The 18756-nt window shown below is 51.5% G+C and overlaps 1 protein-coding gene across 2 annotated transcripts in view; it reads left to right on the top strand.

The window, feature by feature from the left end:
• The window catches only part of FBLN1 (fibulin 1), an 80604-nt gene that overhangs the window by 19266 nt on the left and 42582 nt on the right, over positions 1–18756 (top strand). For both annotated transcript variants that reach the window (XM_061204250.1, XM_061204251.1), the window contains exons 3-9: positions 2548–2683; positions 4787–4958; positions 9706–9765; positions 11330–11431; positions 12044–12181; positions 13304–13441; positions 18020–18163. In XM_061204250.1, the coding sequence (XP_061060233.1) occupies positions 2548–2683; positions 4787–4958; positions 9706–9765; positions 11330–11431; positions 12044–12181; positions 13304–13441; positions 18020–18163 (890 nt within the window). The remainder of the gene's footprint in view (positions 1–2547; positions 2684–4786; positions 4959–9705; positions 9766–11329; positions 11432–12043; positions 12182–13303; positions 13442–18019; positions 18164–18756) is intronic.

Genomic DNA, 18756 nt, shown 5'->3' with positions numbered 1-18756 from the left:
CAGATGCTGTTTTTCAGTCTACCCGTCACTCTCTGAACCCCTTCGTTTATTTATTTCACAAATCGTATTGAGGGCATTCTGGACAAGATGGAGATAAATCAGTGAACAAAATAGGCAAAATCTCTTCTACGGAGGATACAGATGACGACGACATGGTAAAGTCTATGGTTTGTAAGAAGGCACGAGGTGTCGTGGGAAAGGAAAACCCAGGGACAGGAGGCAGGGTTTCCTGATCAGGGCAGGTTTACAATTTTAAATAGAGCTGTCTGGGGACGCCTCGCTGAGAACAGGCGTCTGAGCCAGGAGGACCTGAGGGAGGCGAGCAAGGCAGCCAGGTGAATGCTTGTCCAAGTTGAAGGGCAGCAAGGGGAGAGCAGCTCTCTGGACGCCTAGCACCAGCCCAGCCCCACCAGGGTAGAGCTTAGTAACTGCTGCCCCATAAGCCCCCTGGGTGTGGGAGGCTGAGCTTCCCCACCAGGCCATCCCTCTCCCCGTCCCTGAAGCCTCTGTACAGGCCTGGCACACAGTAGGGCCACAGCCACATTTTTTTAAAAATTGCAGTAAAATATACATAACACAAATTGTACCATCGTAACCATGTGTAGGTGTACAGTTCCGTATATTCACATCACTCTATCGCCATCACCACCGTCCACCTCCAGAGCTTTTTCATCTTCCTAGTGAAACTCGTACCCATGAAACAAAACCTCCTTGTTACCCCCCCTTCCCCAGCCCACCCCTTCTATTTTCCGTCTTTATGAATTTGACTCCGCTGGGTCCCTCATAAAAGGGCAGTCACAGTATTCATCCTTTTGTGTCTGGCTTATTTCACTTAGCTTACTGTCCTCAAGGTTTATCCGTGTTGTAACATGTGTCAAGGTTTCCTTCCTTATTAAGGCCAAATCCAGCTCCATCATATGTACAGACCACATTTAGCTCATCTATTCCTTGATGGACACTTGGGTTGCTCCCGTCTTTTGGCGATTATGAATCATGCTGCTGGGAATGTGGGTGTGCAAGTATCTGTGTGAGTCACTGCTTTCGATTCTTTTGGGTTTATGCGCAGAAGTGGGATGGCTGGATCCTATGGTCACTCTATTTAAAATTTTTGGAGGACCTGCCATACTGCACCATCTTACCTTCCCACCCACAGTGCATGAGGGGTCCCATTTTTCCACACCCCTTTTTTCTGTTCAACCAAGAAATATCTTTGAGTGAATGGATCAATGGATGCAGATCTGCTTGCTCTCCCTGATAATGCAGTGAAATGCCTGTCATTTACAAATCCACTGAGAGCATGAGTGGATGTGTGGTAGCAGAGTACAGGCATATCTCATTTTATTGTGCTTTGAAGGTTGCGTTTTTTTTTTTTTTTTTTTTACAAATTGAAGGTTTGTGGCAACTCCGCGTTGTCAGATGATGGTTAGCATTTTTTAGCAAGGAAGGTTTTTTTTTTATTAAGGTATGTATTGCTTTTTTAGACATAATGCTATTGTACACTTACTGGACTACAGTACAGTGTGAACATAATTTTTATATGCACCAAGAAACCAAAAAATTCACGTGACTAACTTTATTGTGGTTGCCTGGAACCAAACCTGCAGTATCTCGGAGGTCTATCTGTCCAGACAGATCCATCCCGGAGCCTGAGGGCAGTTCTAGAAGTGCATGGGAAGCCGGGTGCAGAGCTCCGGCCCCATAGGGTGGAGGCTGGGGAGGGCTGGCTGGGGGCCGAGGCAGCCTGGCTGGCAGCACACAGAGCCCAGCGGGGCCCCTCCCTCTCCGGACCGGTGCAGGTCTGGCGGCTCCTCCTGCCCTTGTTGGCTCTGGCCAAAACCAGGGTTATTTGGGGTTTGGTGGGAGCCACACCTGTGATCACACACCTCCTGCTCCCTCACCACCTGGAGGTGTGTCTGAGGGACCAAGTCTGGGAGGTGATGGTCCTTCTGTCGACATAAGCTTTTGTGCACGTGTGTCCTCGGGTTTCCGAGGACCTTCCTCCCAGAGCCCCCAACGGGGCTGGGAGACGTGGATGCCACGGCCCGGTGTCACCATTGCCACCATCCCTCACTCCGTGGCCTTGGGCAGGCTACTCCCTTCTCTGGAGCTGTTTACCCCGATTCCGGAAACTGGAGATGAGTGTTGGGAAGAATTCAACTTGATAAAGGATCAGAAGATCTGGCCCAGAGTCAGCAATCAGCTGTTTTTGTTTTTTAAAATAGGTGGGAACTTTCTGTGGCTGAGGCTTAGAGGTCAGAGAGGTGAACTGGGGCTCTGGCCACACAACTGGGTCTCTCGACTCCACTCCCAGACACCACCCTGCATCCAGTCTTTCTAATTAAACACTGTTGAGCACCTTCCGTATGCAGGTGTTGTGTGCGTGTCTCTGTGTGTCTGTGGATGAGTGGAGGGGATGGGGAAGGAGGGGCACCCAAAGATGACAGAACTCCCATCCCCGAGGGGCTACTGCTTCCAGGCCCTGAGTACCACCTGGTGGGCCCCCCGCCCCCCAGAGCCCTTGGGCCAGCCTGCCCCCTCTGCCCACAGGATGGTCCAGGAGCAGTGCTGCCACAGCCAGCTAGAGGAGTTGCACTGTGCCACGGGCATCAACCTGGCCAACGAGCAGGACAGCTGCACCATGCCGCATGGTGACAACGCCAGCCTCAAGGCCATGTTCGTGAAGGTGAGGACCTGGGCCCCTCCCAGCTCAGCAGCCACTTCTTCAGCAGGAGGCCTGGGGCGCTCTCCTCCCTGCACCCCCGACCTCAGATGCCTTTCCTTATGAGCAGCGCATTGTGCTCAACTCAGAGGGGGAGGAGGGACACTCAAGTCTCCCCACCTCCTCCAGTTTATTCAGTACACCCTGGACAACACCCCGGGCCCTGTCCAACACCGGGGAAGCAGGGATGGAGTGACCCAGCCTTACCCTGAAGACTGCCAGTCCCAGGGCTTCAAACAGGAATGCAGAGGTCAGAGCAGGGGTTATCTGGGCTCAGGGCCTTCTGAACACTCTTCTCAATTCAGATAGGCATTCCCCACCCCACTCCGGAGGCCCTCCAGCTTCCTTGCTCTCCCGAACTAGTCAGAGCTCAGAATGGGCCCCCACCGACGCCTCTGATAACACATGACCTCCATAACTGCCCTAGAAGAGGAAACTGAGGTTCAGAGAGGCCCACACTCCAAAGTGGCCTCTCAGCAGGGGTCCTTTCAGGAACAGCAAGGGAGGGATCTGGTGAGGCAGGGCTGGGAGTGTGATCCATCTGGCCCAGAGGGAACCCTGCCCAAGGGTCGGCTATGAATGAATGACGTAATCCAGCCTGGGACTCCAAGTCCAGGTCAGGTCACTCAGGACCTCTGTCACTGTGGAAGGCCTGCATCTTTGCACGGATGTGGAAAGGTTACTGAGAGCGTTCCCAGGTCTGAAGACTGCAAATAAACTAGGCTGTCCCTCTCTTGCCACCTACTGAGGGAGAAAAACTGCCCGACCAGAAGGGGCTCAAGTTTGGAAAGTTAATTAACCTGGTCATCTGGGTTTCTGTTGGAGGTGCCAGGTGACAAAAATGAATCCCCTGGAAGAAAGATGCCCCCGTTCCCAGTTAGGAAGGCCATGAAGTAGTTTCAAGGAGCAAGCATTGGAATGAAGTCTGGATCCCGAGAGGGGGTGTGTGGGTTCCTTTCTGGGGATTCTCTTTCCACGCAGGTGGGAATGTGGAGGGAGATTCCACGTAGAGGAGCTGGGGGTCCAGAGCCCCTCTGCCCACCCTCAGCCTTTGTGGGCTTTCATGGGAGGAGGCTTCTGGTGTGAGAGAGCTGGGGGGGGGCGAGGGGGGGTGATCTGGTCAAGGGGGCCCGGGAACCAGGGCCTCATGTGTTCAGTGACTGCCTCCCAGGAAGGGCTGGGGCTCTGCAGACGCTGTCTGCCCCGCAGACACTTGCGCCAGTGTCCCCCGACTTGAGAGAAAGGCATGGAACTTTCTAAGGGGAGTGGAAACAGATCGCTTTGGCTGATGCGTGGTCTGTGTTTCCGGGAAGGGGGCTCATGACCTAAAGGTGGAGGAGGTAACTGAGGTTCCTGCTCCTTCCGGCAGCAGAGGCTGGGGACCCGTCAACCTCTACGAAACTCAGGCAAAGCCACCCCTCCTCTGCTCCTGCTGTGGACCTTTTGGAAAGCTCTATGCTTTTCTTAGAATGATAAGGACTGAAATGGGGCTTTTCATGGGCCAGGGTGAATGTTGTCCCTGGGATTCAGCTGTGACTTTTGGAAACACTGGGGTCCAGGGGACAGGCAGCAACTCTGTTCCTCACTTGATGACCAGGCTTGAGGTTCCCTTCCTGCTGCTTGAACCACCCTCGCTCGGTGCGGGAAGAGACAAGGTGCATATTCATCCTTCCGGGTGTGGTAGAGAAATCTCAGACCACGCAGAAGTCATGGACCCTTAGGGAGCTCTTGTGTGAGCCCCAGAAGGCCCTCTCCTAACCCCCTCTTCCTGGAGGTGGAAGCTGGGCCGGCAGGGATATTGAGGGGCAGTCGGGTATCATGGAGCACGTGCTGGGATAAGGCCCTTTAAGGTTCCTTTCAAAATTAGGACCTGCGAGATTTGGGGGCAGCAGGCTTCGGGCTCGGATTGCTTTGCTGTTTCCTGCCAACGTGTAGAAGATTCAGCCCAAGTCAGGCACATGTCATCACCGTCCAGGGAGCATTAGCACGGGGGGCTGAGAGGCCCGTGGGGATCCGCTGTGTCCTGTGTCTGGCTTCCCCAACGGGAGTCTCCTCCTGTGTTTGCAGAGGTGCTGCCATTGCTGCCTGCTGGGAAGGGCGGCCCAGGCCCAGGGCCAGAGCTGCGAGTACAGCCTCATGGTCGGCTACCAGTGTGGGCTGGTCTTCCGGGCATGCTGCGTCAAGGGCCAGGAGACAGCAGACTTTGCCCCGGGGGACGTTGGGGACCTTCAAGAAGCAGGTAATTCCCCCATTTCTTCCCTCTTGGGCAGTGCAATTAGTTAAGGTCACCCAGAGAAACAGAGCCAATAGGACCTGGAGAGAGAGAGAGACGTTTTAAGAAATTGGCTCACACAGTTGTGAGGGCTGCCAGATCTGAAATCTGCAGGGTGGGCCCACAGGCCAGGGACCCAGGGGAGAGCTGATGTTGCAGCTCGAGTCCAAAGGCCGTCTGCTAGCAGAGTTCCTTCTTACTTGGGGGAGGTCAGTCTTTCTCTTAAGGCCTTCACCTGACTGGACGAGGCCCACCCACATAATGGAGGGCAATCTGCTTTATTCAAAGTCTGCTGATTTCAATGTCAATCTCATCTAAAAAATACCGTCACAGCCATATCCAGACTAGTGCTGGACCAAATATCTGAGTACCGTGGCCCAACCAAGTTGACACATAAAATTGACCATCACAGGCGGTGTGGGCACGCACATTTACCATTGCCTTAAATCAGCACAGACTGGTTCTAGTTGTCAGAGCAGTTTCACATTTGTCACTGTCCTGGAGTGAAACTGAGGGCTTGGGATCTGGGATCTGACAAATCTGTGTTCATGTCCCTGTCCTGACATGTATTTGGGGGGCAAACTGGTGCATCCAGGCCTCAGTTCCCTCATCTGTGAAAAGGGGATAATTAGAGTCCTACTTTCTCAGGTTGCTGGGATTAAATGGGAGAAGGGGTATAAAGTGTTTGCCATCACAGTTCGTCCCGTCCCTCCAACCGCCTTGGGCAGCGTGGGTGGCTGGCTGTGCTCTTGTTTCACAGATGAGCACCTGGCACTCAAGATCACATGGCCAGGGGACTTCCCTGGTGGTCCAATGGTTAAGACTTCACCTTCCAATGCAGGGGGTGCAGGTTCGATCCCTGGTCGGGGAGCTAAGATCCCACATGCCTCGGGGCCAAAAAACCAAAACATAAAACAGAAGCAATAGTGTAACAAATTCGATGGAGACTTTAAAAATGGTCCACATCAAAAAAAAAAATCTTAAAAAAAAAATCACAATTATTAAAAAAAAAAAAAACGATCACATGGCTGACGTACAGAGGAGGGAGAGCACTGGCCTTCCGATGCCTGGCCAGTGCCATCTCTCCATCTGGAGCTGAGGCAGGGAGCACCACTCGTTAATAGCAGGGGCAACACTCATTAACAGCAGGCTGTGAGCATTCAAACACTAGATATTTATTCAGCAAAAGGGCGAATGACCCCAAGAGCAGCCTCAAGAGGGCTCCCAGCTGTGTGTCCACCAGTTCAGTCTCCACCCTCCATTTGTCTGAAGCCACATAAATCCTGAAACCTTGGGGCTTCATGATTTCAGTTACATGGTTCAGGAAACTTCTCGGTTGTCTAATCATCTCTTCCACTTATGCAATGGTTTCCTGTGCCATAATGGAAAGAGCCCTGGAAAATTTCAAGCATCTGCTCTGCCCCAAGCTTGCTGCGTGACTGGGACCTTTGCCTTCTCACTCTGAGCTCCGTCTGCCCTCTGTTAAAAATGGGAAAGGGGCAGGAAGGGGCTCGGAAGGACGAGCTCACAGACCAGTGGTCCCTAAGTCAGGCCATCCATTCATGTGGCTTTGGGGTCCTCGGTCAAACGACCAGTCTTTCATTCTTTGTTTTGATTTCTCAAGTCCAGGGCCCCATGGCCGCCGTGGGGCTGATTTCAGATATTTTAGTCATAAAGGGGGATTGGAACCACGTTCTGGCTCCTTCCTTGACTTTTGAAATCATGGATGACATTTTCACTTTAAACAAACTCAAATTCTTCATACTGGTGGAGAATTTCTCCTGTGTCTCCAGGGAGGACTTTTGTTGATTTACGTCTTATTTCATTAATGATCTCTGAGCTTTTCTGTTGCTCCAGATGTCTTATTTCTCCCTTGTCTTTTATCTGCTTTGTTTCTTGCCTCAGACTTTCCTCAATGTCTCTATGAGGACTTCCCTGTGTTTCCTCCTCACCCAGACACAGACCTGCCTTCCTCTCTTCCACTGACATTTATTGTGGGCCTACTGTGTGCTACCATAGGGGGCCCACAGACCAGTGCTGGCCTGCAACAAAATAAGTACAGAAATTGGGAGTAAGCTCTTAGAAACTTCTATAAGCATTTGATAGAGTAACATGTCTATTTAAATATAAAATTGGGACTTACATGTCTGTTTTCTTATCTTAGTTCTTCTAATAATCTGTATTATAAGTGATCAAAGTATTGGTCTAAGATGGGGGAAAGAACCCTGTTCCTTTGGGACGAACTGTGCTAGGGCGTATCTTGGTTATGTCCAGTCTACAGATTGGGAGACTGAGGCTGTGGAAGCTTGGTTCAAGATTCCTTTTCTAGCATTCTTTGCCAGGCTTGCTGGCTCCTGAAAAATACTGTGGAAATCTTGATGACCTCATCACCTGAGTGATAAATAGTTTCTCATGAGTCCTCCTGGCCTTGTTACCATGAGTCCTTCGGAGGATGGGGTCTGGACACCCTGGCCTGTGCCTGGCACATGGCAGGGACTTGGGCTTTGCTGGGATGGAATGCACCAAGTGAATGAAGAGTCCCCAAATTAAACATTCTTTTTTTTTTTCTTTTTTTCTCTCTTTTTAAAAAATTGAAGTATAGTTGATTTACAATGTTGTATTAATTTCTGCTGCACAGAAAAGTGATTCAGTTATACATATATATATATATATATATACATATATATATATATATATACACACACACACACACACATTTATATACACACACACACATTCTTTTTCATATTCTTTTCCATTATGGTTTATCCCAGGATATTGAATATAGTTCCCTGTGCTCTACAGTAGGACCTTGTTGTTTATTCATTCTCTATATAATAGCTTACATCTGCTAACCCCAAACTCCCACTCCATCCCTCCCCCACCCCCCTCCCCCTTGGCAACCATAAGTCTGTTCTCTATGTCCGAGAGTCTGTGTCTGTTTCATAGATAGGTTCATTTGTGTCATATTTTAAACTTCACATATAAGTGATATCATATGGTATTTGTCTTTCTCTTTCTGACTTACTTCACTTAGTATGATCATCTCTAGTTGCACCCACATTAAACATTCTGAGCAAAGGTGCTCCCAGCCTCCTAACCTAGAGATGACTCACACCCTAAGGGTCTCTGGCTTAGTTCCTCCCTAGCTGAAAAGTTCTTTGAATTATTTAGGAACCCTTACCATATCTTAATAACCCCTAAAAAATAACACCTTATGCATAGTTAGTGTCTATAAATTACGTTATGCTGAAACTTACAGGAGAATTACTAATATGTGTCTTTCTACTGATGTCTGCTTTTCCAGTGTGTGTGTATCGTGCACTCACTGTAGGCATTTTAGAAGACACGGGAAGGTAGAAGGAAGAGGAAATCAACACGGAGATTAGTATGGTTTCCATTAGGTCATGTTTCCTTCCAGTCTTTTTTCTGTCTCTCTTGGCTTCTCTTGTGTAGGTGTGGCTGTGCTGGGGATACCTTTGACTTATGCTTTCCCACCCAGCGTTGTAATGTAATGGCTGTTGGATTGTGATTGAATTGTGATTACTGTCATTCCATCTTGCGGAAGGTCTTCATCAGCAGAGCACTTGGTGTTTCAAGTATTCTAGGAATTCTTGGGTCTACCCACCCAGGTTAAAAGGACTAATCCATTTCTTCTATTGCCAGAATTGCCAATGGAATACAACCCTTTAAAATGAGGGCCCAGGTCTCCCACTGGGTCCCTCTCTATCCTATTGCCCTGTTGAATCTTAATTATTGAGAGGAGGGGCCTTGTCTGTGCCGAGTGCTTGACCCTCAGAGCAGATACTCAGATACCTTTGTTGAATGAATTGTGTGAGTGACTGTTGATGCCCGGCACTACATTGATCTTTGTAGGCAAAGTGTATAAAATAAGTGAATTCATTTCCTGGGGCTGCTGTAATAAAGCACCACAGACTGGGGAGCTTAAACCGCAGAAATGTGTTGTCTCACAGTCTGGAGGCCAGAAGTCCGAGACCAAGGTGTCGGCAGGGCCGGCTGCTTCTGAGGCCTCTGGGAGCATCTGCTCCGGGCTTCTCTCCCAGCTTCTGGGAGCATCAGGTATGCCTTGGCTTGTAGATGGCTGTCTTCTCCCTGTTTCTTCACACCGCTTTTCCTCTGCGTATCTGTCACTGAGTCCCAATTTCCCCGTTTTGTAAGGACACTCATCATTGGATTAGGGCCCACCCTAATGACCTCATCTTAACTTGATTGTCCGCAATGACTCTTCTCCAAACTAAGGTCACATTTCCAGGTACTGGGGGTTAGGGCTGCAACATCTTCTGGGGTTTGGGGGGTGGGGGGACACAATTCAACCTGTAACCATAAGCTTTTACCAGGTGCATTGTTTTCGGTTTGGAAGATGTGACTCAGTTTATAGTACGGCCATGACTGCATTTGCAGAAATATTTGAGTAATGTGAACAATGTAACCACACTCAGCATTAAGTTGATGACTACAGACAGGCCCTTGTGCCAGTGCTGTTTCTGTTATAATAGATCTTTTAGAGATTTAGCTACATTTATAAGTGTGACCCTGTTTTTAAAAAGGATAAAATGAATACTGAGCTTTTTATAAGATGTACCAACAGGCATTACTGCCTGATATTTACAAGAAGAGAAGATGCTCGGCGTCGCCTCTGCGTTAACGTGGGCACTGCGTGTGGACAAACCTGTGTTTGCCTCTTCCCCCTCAGCTAAGGTCTCTGAGATCGAGGAGGGACAAGAGGACCCCTACCTGAATGACCGCTGCCGAGGTGAGACTGGCCCTCCCCAGGGCTAGCTGGTGGTTAATGAAGCCCGAGGGAAAGTCAGTGCTAATCTCGCTGGGAGCCTGACCGCAGCCCTTTGGCTGGGAGTCAGCTGTAAGTCCCTGTCGTCTGTACTCCCGGGCTCCTTCCCTTCCTCTCCTCCTAGCTGGGGCCTGATGGGCGAGCGAGGGAGAGGGTGGGCTTGTAGAGAACGGGCCGCTTGAGGAGCTGGTGGGCAAAGCTCTCCCACCACAGCCCCCAGACTCTGTGAACGGTGACCCCCAAGGCTGGGAGCCCCTTAGGGGACGGGGGTGAGTGATACTTCATTTTGCGGCTGGAGCGCCAGCTGTACCATCTGTAATAGTCATTTGTCTCATAAGAGAGGTGTTTGCAAATTTAGTCAGTAGGGCCTTGGGACTTCCCTGGTGGCGCAGTGGTTAAGACTCCGTGCTCCCAGTGAGGCAGGGGGCCCGGGTTCAATCCCTGGTCAGGGAACTAGATCCCACATGCATGCCGCAACTAAGGAGCCCACCAGCCACAACTAAGACCTGGCACAACCAAATAAATAAATAAATAAATAAATATATGTGTATGTGTATATATATATATATATATATTTTAAAAAAGACTTTAAAAATGGTCCACATCAAAAAAAAAAATCTTAAAAAAAAAAAGTCACTAAGGCCTTGCACCTTTGTTTTCCATATGCTAAGACTTTATTTCTCTTTATGGAACATTCCCGCATGTCTGGACTGGCAAGTCTGCTCCCTGAGTGCATTCAGTGGCTTGCCTTGTGGTTGGGCTTTCATTAGGGAGCCAGTTTAATCACAAAATGATGTGGTGGATGTACAGTGACACTCGGCACAGAGGGCTGGGGGTAGGCGGAAGGGAGGGCAGAGAACCCCAGAAAGACTCGTAATCCTCTCTGGGGGGCGTGGGAGGGTCTTCCTGGGGGAGGGGATAGCTGGTTTGCAATGGCTGAGGATGGGTTAGCCAGGGAGATGACACTGGCAGGGGGTTTGTGGCAGTGGGAGCGGGGACTTGCAGACCTGCAGCAGCTGGGCACTGGTGGGCCGTGGGGTGGGGTGCAGGGAAAAAGGAAGAGGATGGAGAAGTGGGCAGGGCCCTGCAGGCCCTGGGCAGCAGTCAGAATTTTATTTCCTGGAATCTTTGCCTGGTAGAGGTTTTGTTCCCATGGGATTTGCTCTTTGAGCATCACGCTGGCTGCCCTGCAGGAAGCATGGTTGGAGGGGTGGTACCAGGGATGCTCAGAGAGCCAGGTGAGCGGGCGGCCGGAGCTGAGGCAGTGGCGGTGGAAATGGGGTATCGGGGCCCCGCACACCCCCCGATCTGTCAGGTCAGGGCTGGGACCTGAAGCCGCAGTCCCGGGGGGTCTCCCATGGGAAGGGAGGGCGCTGTGAAGGCTGCAGTGGGCTCCAGCCTGGGGAGCCTGCCCTTCCGTGTCAGCCTACCCTGAGGGTGCTTTCTCTGACCCCATCCAAACACCTGGAAAAAACCAGGAGGTCTCCAGGGTGCACCTGGCCTCCGCTCACATTTGCTCTGACTCCAGGCGGCGGGCCCTGCAAACAGCAGTGCCGAGACACGGGGGAGGAGGTCGTCTGCTCCTGCTTTGTGGGCTACCAGCTGCTCCCCGACGGCGTCTCCTGTGAAGGTAAACGTCGTCCTGCCCTGGGAGCCTCTGCCTCTGCTTGACAGCCAGGCAGGGCCCGCTTTGCACAACTTGGGGCCCCATTCATAGTTGAAGAATAGTCCTGGACCGGCTTTCCAGCATTTCCTGGAGTTTGCAGCGCCTGGCTTCCAGCCACGGCTGTCCTCCAGGAGGATGTAAACACCGTGCTGTGAAAAGGGGTGGGGTTTGGGGTCTGACCGGATTCTGAATCCAGGATCTGCTGAGTGGCCCTGGGCACGTCCCTCAGCCTCTCTTGGCCTCTGATCTGTGAGATGGGGGAGATGGAGGGAGGTGATAGCCCCAAATAGGGGGTTCCCTAGGATCACATGACTCCAGTTCAGGGCCTGGTGCTTGCTTAGCAGACGCTCAGAAAGAGCAGTAGATCTGAAATAGATCAGCAGGGCAGAGAGCCCGTTGCTTTTGCTTTTGCTCTGGTGGTGAGTGCCCAGGGCTCCATTCCGGTGCACGGCCTGAATACGCACATGCCCGGGGAACTTGGTGGATGTGGGGGATCGATCCCACCGTGCCTTCTGGTAGAGCGTGCGGATCGGTTGTTCTTGCTGGTTACTCCTGCGTCACCTGTGTCTCTCCTAGATATCAATGAATGTATCATGGGCGGCCAAAACTGCCGGCTTGGAGAATCCTGCATCAATACAGTGGGCTCTTTCCGCTGCCAGCGTGACAGCAGCTGTGGGACTGGCTATGAGCTCACAGAGGACAATGATTGCAAAGGTAGGATAAGCTCCGAGTCTCAAAACCTCACGCCCCAGAAGTACATATGATGCGATGGGGAAGTGGCACTGGGCTCCCTGGGGTCTGGGCTCCGTGGTGCTGTGTCCCCCCTTTGGCTGCCTGGGGCACCGGCCAACCCTGTGATTAGTGAAGATTTACCTCCTTTACCGTAATGCTGAGTTAATGACAGTGGAGAGTTTGCATTTCTGAAAAGGCTTAGAACACGCTCATTTAAAAACAAGACCAGAGATGAATTTCAGGTGCCCACATGTGCTCTCTAGTCCCCCCCACCCCCAAGCTGTTTTTTTGCACAACAGCTGCCTTCCATCTGATTCCAGGCTTCCTTGAAGTTCAAAGCATATTCCCTTCCGCTGCATAAAAAAACATGACATTTCTGGCTGCTGGCTTTCCCCCGCCAAACCATAGATGTTATTTGGCAGATAAGCCTTTGATGAGGATCTGTTAGAACATAGTTTTCTGCTGAGGGTTTCCAGCCCTTCAGAACGACAAGACCACTTGTGTAAAAACGTCGTTTGAATTATGAGGGCCTTTGGATGAGCTCAGTCCTCCCCACCCCTGCAGACTCCCTGGGCGGCGTGGACCTCGAGAACCCAGGGGCCCAGCCAGCTGAGTATACACTTTTGAACATTTGACGCCATGAACTTCAAGGGGAGGGCAGCCAACACGTCCAGTCACGACAATCACCATTGTTAATATTTGGAATATTGCGAGGACTGCAGAGTGAATAAGTTTATAGGGACAGTGTTTATTGCCACTTAAGATCATCATCGCTTTATAATCTAAACTAAACACGCCTGAAATGAAAACCAAATCAAACCAAACCACATATTGCCAGGAAAATGCCTGGGTTATTTATTACATAACAGAAAATTTGCATCATAAGAACCTTGGGGGAAAAGTCAGAGTTTTGAATCTTTAGAAACACGAGCACCGTTTGGCTAAGGCCCTTTTGGAATGTGACCTCTCTATTGGAATGTTTTGGGTTATAGTCTGAGTAATGAGCATTAACAAAAAAAAAAAAAATTCTTGTGATTGTAAAGTGTTGAAAGATGCTTCTGGCAGGACTCTTGCTAACAATTTCCTTTTTTTATGATGTACCAGATATTGACGAGTGTGAGAGTGGTATTCATAACTGCCTCCCCGATTTTATCTGTCAGAATACTCTGGGATCCTTCCGCTGCAGACCCAAGCTACAGTGCAAGAGCGGCTTTATACAAGATGCTCTAGGCAACTGTATTGGTAAGATGCTGCCGCCAGGGCTAACGGGTCCGCCAGGCGGGGGAACCGTCCAGTGATGGGGCACTGCATAGTGTATAGAATGGAGGTCAGCAAGCTTTTTCTATAAAGGACTGGATAATAAGGTATTCACTGTGGGCTGTGTGGTCTCCGCTGCAACTACTTAGCTCTGCGGTTGGAGCTGGAAAGCAGCCATGGCTGTGTGAACAAGTGGGTGGGTCTGTGTCCCAATAAAACTTTATTTACAAACACAGGCGGCAGCTGGGTTTGGCCCCAGGGCTATAGTTTAGCAATCTCTGGTTTAGATGAAAGCGCTTGTGTTTTGAGGTCAGAGACACCTGGTGTTGAACTGAGTGACCTAAGGTCATTTACTTCCTCGGAGCCTCAACTTCCTCCTCTATAAAATGGGAATAATCATCATATCTGGCCTGTAGGCTTGAGGCAAGGATTTAACAAGGTGGTTGTGAAGTGCCCTGTGTATTAAAAAATGGTTTTAGAAGATACTCTGTGTTAGGAGTCAAGTTCATAGAGACAAGAGAGTAGAATGGTGGTTGCCAGGGGCTGGGAGACAGGGGTGGGGAGTTATGGCTTAACAGGTGGAATTCTGCTTGGGATGATGAAAGAGGTCTGTGGCTGGACAGTGCTGATGGTCTCACAACATTGTGAACGTGCTTGATGCCACTCACCTGTACGCTTAAAAATGGTTAAAATGGCAAAATACTGTGTTGATATCAGAGGAAGATCAATGTGAAATGAAAGCAGATCCCATGGAATTTAGTAAAAAGAGGAGGTCTGGGTGAGACTGCTTAAGTTGCAGAGGCAGCGTGGGGCAGGGGCAAGCGCGGGAGTAGTGGCCAGAGTGACCTGCTCTGCAGACGGGAGGTGGCCCCTGCTTTCTCCTGCAGTTGCCCAAGACTAGCCATCTGGCCAGATCACTGCATGCTGTTGGCGTTTGAGTCCAGATCTGCCGGGCTGCCCTTGCCCTCTGCTCAGCAGAAGCTTCTGGGTCCTCCCTTTGAGGTCAGAGAGTCGTCTCCCTTGTTCTGCGCTGCAGGCGCCACTAGTCAGAACCCACCCTTCCTGGGGCTGCCCCGTCACCCCCCTGGAAAGGCTGGTACCGCCACGAGCAAGGGGCTGAGAATTTCTTGCTTCTGCCTCACCCTCTTGCAGATAAATCTGTATTGATCTTTGTTTGAAACGGCAGTTTGGACTGAAAGTCCTTCCCCGCTTTTGTTACCATCCCAGGATATCTAAAGACAAATAGAACATCAGCTCCTTAGGACAGGGGCCTCGTCTGAAGGCCAACCCTTCAAAGACTGGCCAACCCCAGTCTTTGTTCCTAAAGCTCCCCTTTCAAGGGGAGGCGAGGCGTCTGAGCCACGGGGGCCTCAGCTTGGCTGCATTGGCCCCTTGCCAGCCTCCTGCCAGCAGGGGGGCTGTCCTCACTCCCAGAAGGAAGCCGGTGAGCCGGAGGCTGACGGCTCTCCCAGGGCCAGGAGGGAGGAGGGGCCTGCCTAGACTTGCAGCGTGGCTTGCAGGGGGCTCCGCGGAGGATGGCATCTGCTGGGGATGGAAACCCTGACGCATGGCAAAATCAGCCCGATTTCCACAAAGAAGGAACCTTTGCAAGTCTCGACTTAGCCTCGGTTCCCACCCGCCCCCCACCCCCGATTGCAGGGGTGCAGCTCTACAGGGGGAGGCTCCAGAGCAGGAGCCCGGGGGCCCAGGACTGGCCGCAGCCCAGCACCCACCCCCGAACTTGGGTCTTCAGAGGTCCTAGAGGCGCCCCTCGTCTCAGCACTCTGGGAGGGTGGGGCGGTCCTGCTTTTTGTGTGCCCACAATCAAGTTCACAGCCTAGTTCACAATCAAGTGCCACAACCAAGTTCAGGAGTCTTTCTTTTTAAAAATTATCTTCTTTATTTCAAAAGTTATGTCCATCTTTATTTGCAAAAAAGAAAGCAAAAGCCAAGTGCAGAAAGGGAAAGCTTCTACCCTGCTTGGCAGTGTCTGTGTGCCCTAGACTTTTTGGTTTTTTTAATTAAAAATGGGACCAGACCGTTCTGCCACTTGCTTTTTTTAACTTACTAATGTATTTTGACATCATTTCATGTCAGTACCTTTATGTCATCTTTTTAAAAAAATGACTGCGTCGTCCAAAATAAATCTTCACAAGGAGAAAGTGTGTCAAAATAGGAGAGTGTCAGGATAGTTTCAGGGTGAGGACAGTGGCCCCCATCCTCGCCCCATGTGCGTCCTGGGTCTTCTGCTTGTATACCTCCATGGATGGCACCCTCACTCCCACAAGACAGTGTGGTCTCTGGGGGGAAGCTCTGACCTCATGTGTAGCCGGAACCATCTTCGCGGAGCTCCTGGAACCAGCCCTGGGGCCCCGGGAGCCTGTCTGTTTCCCCTCCGGCCACGCAGCAGGCGGCCCTGTAGCTGCAGGGCTCCACCCGGGGGACCAGAGCAAAGGGCAGGAAAGGGTCTTACAAAGCAGAGGCCTCTTTCCCTGTTACAAAACATAGAATGTTCTAGGACCTTGAGGTTTGGTCACCGAGGGCCTTGCGACTATCATATCTTCTCTAGGTTTTCTTTCTTCTTCTTCTTCTTCTTCTACTTCTTCTTCTTCTTCTTCTAATTCCCTCCCCTGGCCCATCTTCCTTTCTGCTTTAGTGAGGATGAGAGAAGAGGCCGGCACAGGGCTTCCCACACGCTGATCCCTTCTGGTCTCAGGATGTTTGGGGGTCCTGGGTTCTGTGGTCATTGGGTTAAACCAAGTGAGCGGGGCCCTTGACAGCTGGGATCATCCAGGCTTTTCCCATGTGAGCCCCAAAGAGGAGAGATTGTACAATGCGTTCCCAAACTCCTCGGACCTTTTCTATTTATTTGTTCTGTTTGTTCATTCTGCCATTCATTCATTCACTCATTGATCACCGGCTCCTTACCGCGTGGAGCTCACAGGCTGGGGGGCTCCCCTCTCTGTGGAGCACGTGACATCTCAAGGGGTACCAGTGTTCCACGGCACAGGGTTTGGGAACTGTGGATCCGATAGTAGCGAATGAGCCTTGGGGGAAGGCAGTGGTAAAAGTTCTAAACACTGCATTAATTCTTGACACAGGGCCAAGCTTTTTCTGAGAAGGGCTAGAGAGTAAATATCAACCTCATCGACCGTAGGGTCTCTGTCACAGCCACATGGAAGCAGCCGTGGACACTACATAAAGGAATGGGCCTGGCTGTGCTCCAGTAGAACTGAATTTACAAAAACAGGCAGTGGGTGGGATTTGGCTGGCGGGTTGTGGTTCGCCCACGCCAGATTTAGGGGCCCTCGTCCCGGCCGGGAGGCGGGAGACGCTGATTCTAGACCTGAGTGGGTCCCAGCCTTGGGCTCGGGGAGTTTCCTGTTTATAAAATGCAGATAATAATCCCCGTCCTGCCTAACTTGCAGGGCAGTACTGGAGGTGAAAGCTTTTGTAAACTGTAAAGTGCTGCACTGCAAGACCGGCAGGACAAAGGCCGGCACCAGGATGAGGAGGGAGTCGGGCTGCCCATTTGTCCGAAGAGGGTGGGGCTTGGCTGCGAGGGGAGAAGTACAGCTGGTCCTCTACCATCACCCCCTTCTCTTGGCCCCCCTAGATGTTTATAAGTGATTCTTGAAACCTGAGGTCCTTTTGGGAGAATACTCCTGGTAGGAAGTTCAATCTGTGCGGTTTGGCATTGAATCTGAGTGTGAGCAGCGAACAGATGTGTAACCCAGTTTTCCTTCTTGGTTTACTGGTTCACACTCGCCGGGCGTGTGTTCATCAAAGGGGAATGCACACCCCACGGTCCTCCATCAGAGGTGTGTCCAGTCGGGGAGGGAGCCACTGTGCGGAGAGCTTAGAGCAGCCCTTTCCCGGGGGCGCGAGTCCGCACAGGCCCCGTGGAGCCCGGAATGGGGGTGGGGATGTGGGAGAAGGTCGCGCTCAAGCTGTAAGAAAGGCGTGTTCACCAGGCAGACAGGGGCGCTGGCTTCCCAGGGAGGAACTGTGTGCCCCGTGGCACAGAGGTGGGATCTGAGTGGCCGCTGGAGGCTAGGGCTGGAGCCTGGGCTGCAGGAGAGACGGACCCGAGTGAGGCTGGGGAGTGGGGTACGGGGGCCAGCCAGTCACTGGAGGAGCGCAGAGCACGAGTGCCGGCACCGAGGGGGCGGCCACCTCAGTGTCCCTCCGCCACTGCTCAGCTCAGGGAAGACACTCATTAACCGTGTGGAGTATGTGGACACAGGACGGCACCTGAATTGCCAAGTTCACCGTGTGGGACTCACAGGCAGGCAGCTTCGGATTCGGTGCAGTGGAAGATGGAAGTGTTGAGGGTTTAGGGGCAGGAAGATGGACCGGGGAGGGGTTGTTACATTGTGGTATGTTGCTGAAACCTGGGAGCCAGTTGGGAGGCTGCTGTGTGGTCCAGGGCGAGGGCATCGTCGTAACTGCATTTGTGGTTTTATAAAGAGGAGGGAAATGGGATTTCTTTGGAGATCCAGGGGTTGGGTTTTGGGAAGCCCTCCGGGTTTAACCCCGTTGTCTCCATCTTTCCCCCTGTAGATATCAATGAGTGTTTGAGTATCAGTGCCCCATGCCCTGTCGGGCAGACATGCATCAACACGGAGGGCTCCTACACATGCCAGAAGAACGTGCCCAACTGTGGCCGTGGCTACCATCTCAATGAGGAGGGGACCCGCTGTGTTGGTTGGTATTAAAAAAAGAAAACCTATTTGAAATGGACTTTCGGTCTGCTCCCAGCACAACTCTCCCTTCCCTGGAAGGAGAGAGCAGATCCCCAAAGGAAGCTGTTTGCACCTGTCCGTCCATCCCATTGCTGATCTCCAAGCATAGGTCTTTACTGGCTATTGCTTGGACCATTGCAGTAGAATGCCAACCCACCCACTGCCACCAGCTTTGCCCCTTCAGTCTGTCCGGTTCATCCTGAGCTGAAAGCTCTCTCGTGCCTCCCTGCTCACAGCCCCCATCGGTGATGGCTCCCCATTGGCGGCAGACAGAGGACAGATGCCCTCTGCTTACAAGTCAGTCCTCCTGAGTTGGCCCCAACCTCACAAACTTTATGATGCAGGTGAAATAGGTCTTGCTGCTCCTGCAACAAGCCCTGCCCTTTCCTCTCTGTGTGGTTTTTGCTCTTACATGCTTCCCTCTTCACCTACATTCCTTTGGATTCAGGCAAAGGCATTGTGCGCCCAGCCTGCCCAGATCCCTGCCACACAGAGGAGTCTCCTCCCTGTAACGCCCAGAGCACTTCCTCAGCCTCTCCCCAGTCACTGGGCACT

Source organism: Eubalaena glacialis, chromosome 11, assembly GCF_028564815.1.
Source record: "Eubalaena glacialis isolate mEubGla1 chromosome 11, mEubGla1.1.hap2.+ XY, whole genome shotgun sequence".
NCBI classification, from domain to species: domain Eukaryota; kingdom Metazoa; phylum Chordata; class Mammalia; order Artiodactyla; family Balaenidae; genus Eubalaena; species Eubalaena glacialis.
This window is presented reverse-complemented; position numbering and strand designations above follow the sequence as displayed.